The sequence below is a fragment of the Styela clava genome, chromosome 4, assembly GCF_964204865.1.
Source record: "Styela clava chromosome 4, kaStyClav1.hap1.2, whole genome shotgun sequence".
NCBI classification, from domain to species: domain Eukaryota; kingdom Metazoa; phylum Chordata; class Ascidiacea; order Stolidobranchia; family Styelidae; genus Styela; species Styela clava.
This window is the reverse complement of record NC_135253.1, coordinates 23,618,156-23,630,186: the sequence shown is the minus strand read 5'-3', so window position 1 is coordinate 23,630,186 and position 12,031 is coordinate 23,618,156. Positions and strand designations below refer to the sequence as shown.

Genomic DNA, 12,031 nt, shown 5'->3' with positions numbered 1-12,031 from the left:
AGTTATCTGTCACTCAATACATTATTTTGATTGTTGTTTGCAGCTTTCGGTAAGTTCAGTTTTAAAATTTGCTTCTTATTTTTTCTCCATTGCAAGATTAAAGTAATATGAAACAAGCTCTTCGATTGAAAACTTGTTATTACTCGGTCAAAACAAACATTAAAATGAACATTTTTATTTCTGATTATTGGGCGTATTTAATCCCTTGACCAAAGAATATAGTTTCTATCGCACAACCATTAAATAGTGCTGGGAAAGGGTGGTCAACCCGCGGCTCTTGCTCCACTTTCCTCAGGCTCTTTTCGCCTTGGTTATTTTAAGGAAACAATAACCTGCAAACTGCGTTTCGTTGTGTATCAATTGAACATATTATAATTCATCGCGTATTCTTATTTTACGTCGAAGATACACGCCTTCATTCACTTTACTATGCAATCGTCTATTATTGCGATTAATCCTTATTAATTATCCTTATTAAATAATAGGATAAGTAATTATCCTTCAATAAGAGGATTGTTCAATCCAAGAAGTCCGACTGAGTAGCTTGCATAACCTGAATAATGAATGGCTTGCAAACTTCTGTCACAATCGAGTTGGTTAGTTATATTTACGATGAACTAGCATTCTAGCAGAGCTGAATAAACATGACATCTAATGTTCATTCATGTTTATAATGTGGCTCTTCACAGTGATAAAGTACGAAATGCGGCTCTTGGTCTCTGCCTCTGAATGGTTGTCCACTTATGTGCCAGAGATTTCATCGCAACCATTTATCAATTGTGAGAAATATAAAAACTTTATAAGGAAATTCATATTTTCTTCTTAAAAATCATTTCACTAACACAAAGCAGGCTTTCACTATCCCCAATTTGTGTAGCGTTTATGTTTTCCTGAAGTCTCAAAACTATCAACCATCTGGAATTATCGGTTTGTAATATAACAAGCTTGAGTTTGACGTCCACTTTGAATATCTACGATACAATATTATTAGTAATCCAGTTTAATATTTTTATTTTCTTACAGCGGCATCAAGTAAGTACTTTCTACTTTAAATAAAAATTAATTTATTATTAATATTTTATTATGGCTATGAGTCTCGCGGTGTTCAATAAAATTATTCAAAATCAGATGTGCCTTATGCCAATCAACAATTTTCCTTTCATTACAAAATAAATAGTTTCTTATACTCACTGAGAAAATATGACTTTTCATGTTATTTAATAATAAAATAATTTATTTAAATTATATATTATCTTGAAGTGGAGTTCCATGAAAAAATTTAATCAAAGCATTTGAATTTTTATACAATCACATTTACAGCAACTTTGTATTCGTGCAAAACAAATAAATAGTATTATAGTTTGCTAATATGAGTCCATTTACCTAGTGGAAACAAATTATTTATATTTTCCTTTGCTATTTACAGTGTTAAGTAAGTATAAACACCCTTGTATGTTTTCATTTTTACTTCCAAAGCAGGGGTGCACAACTCAAATGAGGATACGTGCCAAATTTTCCAAAATAATCTTGTCGCTTGCCGCGCACATTCATTGGTATCGTAAACGAACTCCCGTACAACACACATCAAACAAATTTCAATGATAATAACGAATATCTATTTATTGAAACAATTTAATGTCCTGAAAAACTGCTGATTTTGATATAAACGTGATATTTTATTGTATATTATGAATAAAAAAATATCTTTTCACTAGACTGTTCGCGTGCCACGTTTGAGAGTATGGCGTACCAAATTTGGCACGAGTGCCCCGTGTTGTGCAACCCTGTTTTAAAGCATGCCAATTGACCGAAATATTAATAAGAAATCAATACTTTCATCTAATTTAAAATGTTGAATTAACATTTGATTAAAATAGTTCTGCAAAAATATTAAAACCCCCAAAAGGCTTTATTTTACTATATGACGGTATCGAAAAAGCACGGGACATTCCAGTTCGAGGGCTTTTTTCTCATAATTCATTTTGAATGTTTATTGTACACAATTTATTATATTTTTATTCTTTATGAGATAATTATTTCCTCAACTTATTTCTTTTTACAAATTTTTTTTCGCCAATCGACGAAACGTGAAATTAAACATTGAAATTTTATATGATTACATTCTCGCCTGCAGCATTTAGTTTATCTTATATTACTGGTAAACACTACTAAAGTTTGATTATGTGAACAACTAGTTGTAATGTTTGATTACTAAGTTACTACTAGTTCACATTATGGCATTTAAGGTGGTCGGTCAATTGAACGAAATATTTTAAAAACATATTTACAAAGTCAATAACTTCAGCTGAGAAGCATTAGATGGAAATACCAAAATAGTTCACGGTTGCTGTATTTATGGACATTCCAAAAGTATGTGCACCCAGGTGGCGGACACCGGAACGTAATATATGTACCATGTTAGAGTTAGGCCATAATTTCATTCCATTTTTGCCTGTTTTAGTTCTATTAGGAGTTCGGGGGATGGCCAAGTGACTCCCGTGGTATTTGTATCTGAAATTATGGCTTAACCATGTACACATACCACGTTCCGATGTCCGCCATCTTGGTCCACATACTTCTGGAGTTATTAACTAATTTATTACTCAATTTGGTTTCCAATGTTCGACATTACATCGGTATTTTCCATTCTTTTTTTATAGTTGACATAGATCTTGGCATAAGAAAAAAAGAAGGTAATTAAGCCTTGGAAATGTGTCATTGTAAAATCTTGCTAACATTGGAGAAATTCCCCCGAGACAAACGCTTCTAAATATGTTGTCGTGTTACCTAGAAAATAAGACTGTGTCTCATTCCTTTTTTTTCAAAAAATAACACAATGGCCTATATTGGGGGGGGGGGGGGTGTGCCTTACAAAGTGGAGAATTATGAGATTTTTAAATATACTAAATATGAAAAAAATTAGTTTTTTATTTAAAAAAAAACTGCTAGATATAGATTATTTAAAATGACTCTGAAATGTTTTGCATGTCACTAGATTCATAAATACAAATGAAGATTTCATTTAACTGATCAACTAGGCCTCATTAAAGGGGAGGATTTATATTAAAATCATTTTTAAAATTTTAACCAGGTCCTATTTTTGAGGAAACGCGATAGAAAAACTCTGCCTATTTCGAATTTTAATTAAATTATAATCGCCCTTTTACAGTTTACAATGAGTTGGAGGAAGATTTCCGCGTGGCGGTTCGTCTTATTCCTGATCAATCTGAATGGAATTCCTTCATCAAAGATGGATTGAAAATACCAGTGTTGAATACAAGTGCGACTAATGACGAGAGAATGAAAGATCTCAGAAGATGGAAAAGAATTAGAGGTATTACTATAAAATACAGTCATAGAGTATATTTCAGACATGTGCAACGTACGGCCCGCGGGCCAAATCCGACTCGCAGGGTAATTCAATCTGGCCCGCCTGATGCTGCCACAACCAAACCGAATTTGGATGTTTTAGCTAAAAATAGCTCAAGATATTGTTGAGATTGCGATTAAATTTAGTATTGGCACGAGGCTTATTGTTTTCTTATTTTGCTTTGTAACTGTAAATATTGTTCATAAAACGTTACTTTTTACGTCACACTTACATGACCCGCCAGTCTATAGATAAGCAAAATTTTGGGCCCCTGGTTCAAAAAACTTGCACACCCGTGATATAGATAATTCCTCGGCGCTCCGGAAGTATTCATAGCAAGATGACGCACAACCTGCTAACGTTAACCTGGTACACATACCATGTTCAGGATGGTACGTCATCTTGGTACGAATATTTACGGAGCACACATCCTTCTGCTAATTTACTGCCATGTCTTGGCATGGTTCGAAGGAGTTGTAGTAAGTGTTTTCCCGAGAATAATTTTAAGGGGCTGGTAAATATCTTGCTATTACACGTAAAACAAAATATCTGTAACCTTTAAAAAATGGGCGCTCCCGAAGTATGTGAACCAAGATGGCGGACACCGGAACGTAGTATGTGTTAGCCCATAATTTTACTTCAATATCCCTTATTTTATTATAAGTTCGGGGACTAGCCAAGTGACTCCCGTAGTATTTGTACCTGAAATTATGACCTAACCCCAACCTGGTACACACACTTCGGGAGTATCAAATATTTTACTATTAGAGATAAAACTATTTGTAACTAATAAAAATATATTAAAGTTCAACGCCTTAAAATTAGGGGGGTGTTAAAATTTTCGGAGGGGGGGGGGTGTTCTATATGGAAGGGATGGGGAATCGCAGGCCGTAGTAACTGCATGATAAATGAAAAAATTATTTAATAAATTATATTAGTATAATCTTCCCACACAAACACTTATAGTTCTTAGTAAAATTGATCTAATTAAATAATTTTTTCTTTTTTCTTTCTAATGATTTCTATACTTTTTCAGAGAAGGGAGCCACATCGGATAATTTTATTCTTATCATCCGCGAGCATTTCAAGAAGGACTCAAGCCTTGTACAAGGTAGGCATATAACAATGATTATCTGGTTTAGAATAAGTTTTACGTATTTATCCCAAGGGAAAGGAAAGCCGATGAGACGACGCAACCATATAGCGAACCACGGCCTCTCGCCCGGTTATCATTTCATGTCGGTTAGGGGGTTAGTTAGTTATTTATTTTCTAAAGCATGGACTTGGTGGAGAATCTGTAACCAACTAGCGATTACGTGAACCACCCTACCAAGAGAGTAATCACATATGCGGTGGCGAGCCTATTCATAACCCTTAGCACGATGAGCCACACCGCTGAAACCGTGAGAACTACATGAAAATATTCTATATCTTGTGGCCGAACTTGAGAGAAAACACTTTGTTTTTTTCTTTTTGCGTTCTATTATCACGTCATTATCACAGTCTGAGCATGCGTACATTCATAACAACTCATTTATACCGGTATCTTAAAACCCGATACCCCCTAACTGACGCATTTGCGTCGCGTGCAGACGTTTTGCAATGCTGGGTGTTAACCATGAGGTCTGGAATGTTTGTTATGGTTTTGCTTGAAAGGAAATCTTATTCCCCATACAACAATATAAAAATGAACTATATATGACATTTAGAAGTGATAAAATGTCGCTTACATATCACGCGTGTACTTCCCGCTGGGATATAAAAACGTCGCACAGCAAGAAAATAATTCCATAAACCTTGGCGTTGCGCTCTAAATAATAATACAAGTAGTCTGATACGGTGTTATTTTGAAGTACATTACATATGCCCCCAAAAATAACAAAAGTGGCCTTTCCACAAATCAAGAAGATATAAATATTACGAGTCGTTTTATGGCATCTGGCCAACGCACCAAAAGTGAGTTATATGAGGCGTTGTTATCGTTCAAATTGTCAATGTTCCACGATTATATGCTTGGATGATTCATAATAAACGTTTATTATGACTCACAAAGGCTCTCAGCACGATAAAACGTCAACAAATAACAGAACGATCGATCAATCATAGCCTGGCCTGATACGATGACTACTCCAATGGAAAATTTCCATTTGCGATCGAATGACGCAACCTATTCTCTCAGTTCAAGTATTGATTGAAAGAGAATAATGATGCGCATGCGAGTGTATAATCACATTTGAGCATTTCAAGAGAATAAGTCGTCCAACAGCTGACAGAATGAGAGAGGTGGAAATAAATTTTTTTTTTTGACGTTTCAAGATACGTCACGGCTTTCAGGCTGAGGTTACGGCCTTCCAGTGACATCTAGCATATAGTAATCAAAAAGACCTTTCCAGTGATATATAATAATCGATATATTTGATAAATTTGGGGGTCGTTTGACATGAATAAAAATGGGTATACAAAATTGGGCTCGATTGCGCGCCTGGAGGTGGATTTATATGAACAGACAATCGGAGGTGCTCTCGAAGTATTTGCACCATTTGATGACGCACAGCCTGAACGTAGTATGTGTACCAGGTTAGGGTTCACGGGTTGTGCGTCATCTTGGCACGAAAACTTCCGGAGCGCTAACTTCGGGAACCATTCCCCCAAATAAATATTTCTTTGGCAATGACTTGTTTTTTGGGATTGTTTCACAGCTTTTTCTCATGGATTTGAAAAGATTGCGGATGCGATAAAGAAAGGAAATATTCCACCCCCCAAAAAAACAAGTAAGTTTTTGCTCCATTTTCAAATTAATAAGATGTGGAAAACATATGTATCTGTATCGTCTTCCCTCTTTAATGACTAGGCTAAATAGGCAAATGACTACATAAATAGGCAAGTTTTGTAATCAATATTTATTTCCTATGCGCTCTGAATATTCGTACTCGACTCAATTTCATGCGAAATCTTATTTATTGCTAGATAGAATATTAGCTCATTTTTAGAAAGCACCCGCAAAAAAAAAACATCACAGCCAACGCTCATAATAAGGAAATTAGTAATTATCCAGTTGGGGTTCAAAATGCAGATTGCGCTGAAAATTCAATTTTTTTAAATAATTTCTAACCATAACTGGATATTTAATCCGTTTTTTATTTTAAAACGTGACGCGTTTGTTTTTCTCAAACGTCACATTTTTGCATTAGTGGCTTTATAAAAAGATCCTAAAATAACACTCATGAATGTGCTTTTTAAGTTTTCTTCAATATTGAAACTAGAATTCTGTTGGAAACCGAAGACTTATCGATCGAAGATTAGGGGATCCCCCAAAACAGTGGTCTTACTCCATAGTGACACCGTGTGTCCCATCACTAATTAGATAATAACTCGTTAATTATACGACATAATCCATCCAAAATCAATAGGCTTCTGATCCGAGCTATGATGAATGCACATGCAAAATTTAGAGCAGTTTGAATCTCGCTTTCGTGAGATATCGCGTGCATCTAACAGACATACAAACAAACAGACAAATACCTATCAACATTACTTATCTTAAGATCGATAAGTAATAAGACATTCTTCAGCTAATATTTGGTAGCTAAGGTATAGGGTGGTCTCTAGAAAATTAGTCAAACAAGTATTTAAATTTACAAAGAATAACTTTCAATAAAGTTTTTTTTTATTATGATATATCACACTCATAGATGCTCGAAATATCGTCCGTGCACTTCACAAAAGTGTCTTAACCTGGCAGAACCTCTAAAAGAAATAAAAACGTATTGCTAAAGAAATGAGTAAGCACGCATTTTATTCGCGATCCCATCTTACCCTAAAATTTTCTGCTTTTCTATCGACTACCTCATATTATTAATTTCTGTTTCTTATTGCTTTTAGCTAACTTAGGTTCAGTGACAGGAGACACCGTGATGATTGGTAATGAACACGTCCATTATTACAACCACTAAAGAAATGAAGCCAATGGGACCTGTAGACATGACGTTATATCCTTACTATTGTAAAAAACTCTATTTGTTTGCTTCCCACTATTTTATGCTTTGATTCAGTGTGTATATTTTCCTTTAGATGTGTGTGTTCTATTTTTTACAGTATTTACACCTTCTTGTTATATTTTGTGCTCCACTCAATTTTTACAAAGTAACAAATATTACCAAGATAGCTATAATTACTTATCGATTTTCAGATAGGTTAGTATGTTGATAGGTATTTGTCTGTTTGATGCACACGAAAGCGAGGTTGAATCTTCTCCAAATTTTGTATGTGAATTCATCATATCTCGGACCAGAAGCCTATTGGTTTTGGATGAATTATGTCGTATAATTAGCGAGGTATTAATTAATTAGTGATGGGACGTGGTGTCACTATAAGGTCATGAATCGAAACCGCAGTTTCGATCGATAAGTCTTCGGTCTCTAATCGGTATTCTCGTTATCAACTTCTTCAAAGCCTTGCAAATATCCTTGGTTTAGCAAAAAAATGTTTTGTTTGAATTTTTACTTCGGGATTTTTCGCCTCAATTTTTTCTGAATAAAACTGATTTCAATGTCTTCTCAAGCCATATAAGCCTCAATTATTTTGAATTTTTATCTGGACTTGCACAATAAAAAAATGATTTGATTAATTTTGTACTCCAGGATATTTTGCTTAAACCAATTTCTGATAGAACTTTAATGACTTTTCAACCATTTAAACTTCAACTGATTTATGGCCTGTGTATTTTGAGGAATAAAATTTAATATTGCGTGTATCAAGTTGCTCAAAAAGCGAAAGTAATTTAGTCATACAGGTTCAGTTTAGTTGGCAGGTCGAAATGCGACAGACTATCAAAAGAAGATAGATGAACTGTATAGAAAGAATATAGTCGAAGAAATCTGATTTGTCAGTACACATTCGGAATGCAAATATCCGAAGTATTAGTAAATTGAAGATACAAAAAAATGGCCACCCATCACATATAATTGGCAAAAACGAAAAATCAGCAAATTAAACAGAACCGAATCTATTCCTAACTCAAGTAGCAAAGCACCCAGACCAATACAAGACAACACGAATAACGTGAAAGTAGCAATCTGGAAGATCTTTTTTTTTTGCCCGTTTTGAAAACTTTACCGCAAATGAAAATTGGGAGTTTTTGGCTGCGATTTTGGATTTGAGGCCTATTTGACGTAGACAGGTATGCATTTATTTCATTTAATTTCATATTATCTCGAGCAGGGGGAAAGACGTACCAGAGAAGAATGTCAGACAACGTGAAAGACGTCGCAGACATAAGCATGCTTGAGTTGCTCAGAATGGCACAAAACCGGAAACAATGGCGGCGATTCGATAACAATTAAAGACCGCATACCCCATACACCACTGTGAAGCTAGCAGCACTTTCAGCCAGAATATTTTTACACATTGAATATAGGTTCCACGCGCATATAGTGTTCACTTATAGGTAAATATGAAAATTGAAAATGCTGATCAAAATATAATATTGACACGAAAATAGATGAAAAATCTTTAAACTGAATGAATACATTATATTTAACAAGAAAATAGTGTTTAAAAAAAGACTAACTAAGCGAAAAATGAATTTTCAGGTATTCCGCAAATACAAAGTTTCGGAAAATTATCCTTTTTGGAACCTCGATTCCTCGAAAACCGCCAATAAAGGCAGCACCACGACACATTTGGAGAAAAGCAGATACCCTATAAATCCGATTTTTCTATAACAGAACAGTAGCAGTACGTTTTCGCTTGACCATATATATTACCAAACATATCGTGTAATCTAAATTTTAATAACGGCATGGACGTAACAAATTTAAAATTGATTTTGTATTTCAAATAAATTTGCTAGATAATGGATAAAATATCATTTTCTCTTTGTCACACATTAATACTGTACATCTTTTAAACTTGGAATACGTTGCGGGAAGTATAAAACAGCAAAAAAACATTTGCGACTCCTAGTGGATTCTGTCCTGGATTACAAAAAATTATCGTTTTTAAAATGGCGATTTTTCGAAAACCGCCAATAAAGGCAGCACTACGACATATTCGGATAAAAGCACATACATTATAGATTCGATTTTATTATGCCAGAACAGTAGCAGCACGTTTTGACTTGACAATATATAATACCAAACATAGCGTATATTCCTCGATTTTTAAAACAACGGTACGTAACATATTAAAAAAGGGTTTGTATTTCAACTAAAGTTGCAGGATAATTGATCAAATATCTTTTTCTCTTTGTCGCACATCAATACTGTACGTCTATTAAAGTTAGAATAAGTTTCAGAAAGTATAAAGTAATAATAAAAAAAATTTTGCGCCCCCCTTGAATTAGTTTGAGAATTTCGAAAATTATCGTTTTTGAAATGGCGATTTCTCAAAAACCGCCAATATAGGCAGCACTACGACACATTCGGAGTAAAGCAGATACCTTATAGATTTGATTTCATTATGTCAGAACTGTAACAGCACGTTTTGAATTGGCCATATATAATACCAAACATAGCGTGTATTCAAACTTTTATAAACAATGCAGACGTAACATATTTAAAAACGGTTTGGTATTTCAAGTAAATTTCCTAGATAATTTATCAAACATCTTTTTCTCTTGGACATACATATATACTATACGTTCATTAAACTTGGAATAAGTTGCGGAAAGTATAAAATACCAAAAAGCATTTTACGTCCTCTTGTGGATTATTTTCAAAATTTCAAAAAAATTATCGTAATTGAAATAGCGATTTCTCGAAAACCGCCAATAAAGGCAGCACTACGACACATTTGGATATATTTATGTCCAAGAGAAAACGATGTTTTATAAATTATCTAGGAAATTCATTTGAAATACCAAACCGTTTTTAAATATGTTACGTCTGCATTGTTTATAAAAGTTTGAATACACGCTATGTTTGGTATTATATATGGCCAAGTAAAAACGTGCTGCTACTGTTCTGTCATATTGAAATCAAATCTATAAGGTATCTGCTTTGCTCCGAATGTGTCGTAGTGCTGCCTCTATTGGCGGTTTTTGAGAAATCGCCCTTTCAAAAACGATAATTTTTCGAAATTCTGAAAAGGATCCGCAAGAGGGCGTCAAATCATTTTTGGCATTTTAGGATTTTCACAATAATTCCAAGTTTAATAAACGTACAGTTTTCTTGTATACCCAAGAAAGGAAAGTATTTGATGAATTTTCCAGTAAATTTAGTTGAAATACCGAGCCGTTTTTAAATATGTCACATCTACATAGTTGATAAAATTGAAAATATACGCTATGTTCGGAATTATATATGGCCAAGTCAAAACGTGCTGCTACTGTTGTGACATAATAAAATCGAATCTATAAGGTATCTGCTTCTCTACAAATGTGTCGTAGTGCTGCCTTTATTGGTGGTTTTTGAGAAATCGCTATTTCAATTACGATAATTTTTTGAAATTTTGAAAATAACCCACAAGAGGACGTAAAATGCTTTTTGGTATTTTATACTTTCCGCAACTTATTCCAAGTTTAATGAACGTATAGTTTAAATGTATGTCCAAGAGAAAAAGATGTTTGATAAATTATCTAGGAAATTCATTTGAAATACCAAACTGTTTTTAAATATGTTACGTCTGCATTGTTTATAAAAGCTTGAATACACGCTATGTTTGGTATTATATATGGCCAAGTCAAAACGTGCTGCTACTGTTCTGACATAATGAAATCAAATCTATGAGGTATCTGCTTTTCTCCGAATGTGTCGTAGTGCTGCCTTTATTGGCGGTTTTTGAGAAATCGCCCTTTCAAAAACGAAAATTTTTTGAAATTCTAAAAATGATCCACAAGAGGGCGTCAAATCATTTTTTTGCATTTTAGGATTTGTACAATAATTCCAAGTTTGATAAACGTACAGTTTTGTTGTATACCCAAGAAAGGAAAGTATTTAATGCATTTTCCAGTAAATTTAGTTGAAATACCGAGCCTTTTTTAAATATGTCACATCTACATAGTTAATAAAATTGAAAATATACGCTATGTTCGGAATTATATATGGCCAAGTCAAAACGTGCTGCTACTGTTCTGACATATTAAAATCGAATCTATAAGGTATCTGCTTCTCTCCAATTGTGTCGTAATGCTGCCTTTATTGGTGGTTTTCGAGAAATCGCTATTTCAATTACGCTAATTTTTTGAAATTTTGAAAATAATCCACAAGAGGACGTAAAATGCTTTTTGGTATTTTATACTTTCCGCAAATTATTCCAAGTTTAATGAACGTATAGTATATATGTATGTCCAAGAGAAAAAGATGTTTGATAAATTATCTAGTAAATTTATTTGAAATACCAAACCGTTTTTAAATATGTTACGTCTGCATTGTTTATAAAAGTTTGAATACACGCTATGTTTGGTATCATATATGGCCAAGTCAAAACGTGCTGCTACTGTTCTGACATATTGAAATCAAATCTATAAGGTATCTGCTTCTCTCCAAATGTGTCGTAGGGCTGCCTTTATTGGCGGTTTTCGAGAAATCGATATTTCAATCACGATAATTTTTCGAAATTTTGAAAATATTCCACAAGAGGACGTATAATGCTTTTCGGTATTTTATACCTTCCGCAACTTATTCCAAGTTTAATGACGTCCTTTCAAATACGATATTTTTT

The 12,031-nt window shown here is 33.9% G+C and overlaps 1 protein-coding gene across 1 annotated transcript; it reads left to right on the top strand.

Annotated features, from left to right (window-relative positions):
• Positions 1–2,529: 2,529 nt before the first annotated feature.
• Positions 2,530–8,117, top strand: LOC144422243 (uncharacterized). The gene is made up of 5 exons (XM_078112230.1): positions 2,530–2,693; positions 3,170–3,334; positions 4,407–4,481; positions 6,070–6,141; positions 7,253–8,117. The coding sequence occupies exons 1-5, from the start codon at positions 2,531–2,533 to the stop codon at positions 7,321–7,323; spliced, it is 546 nt and encodes a 181-aa protein (XP_077968356.1). The 5' UTR covers position 2,530; the 3' UTR covers positions 7,324–8,117.
• The last annotated feature ends 3,914 nt before the right edge of the window (positions 8,118–12,031 follow it).

Excerpts from the sequence above, each read along its gene's own strand:
- LOC144422243 (XM_078112230.1), top strand. The coding sequence starts at position 2,531 with ATGTACACATACCACGTTCCGATGTCCGCCATCTTGGTCCACATACTT. Across the intron at positions 3,335-4,406 it reads AAGATGGAAAAGAATTAGAG|AGAAGGGAGCCACATCGGAT; the intron begins GTATTACTATAA and ends ATACTTTTTCAG. Across the intron at positions 4,482-6,069 it reads GGACTCAAGCCTTGTACAAG|CTTTTTCTCATGGATTTGAA; the intron begins GTAGGCATATAA and ends ATTGTTTCACAG.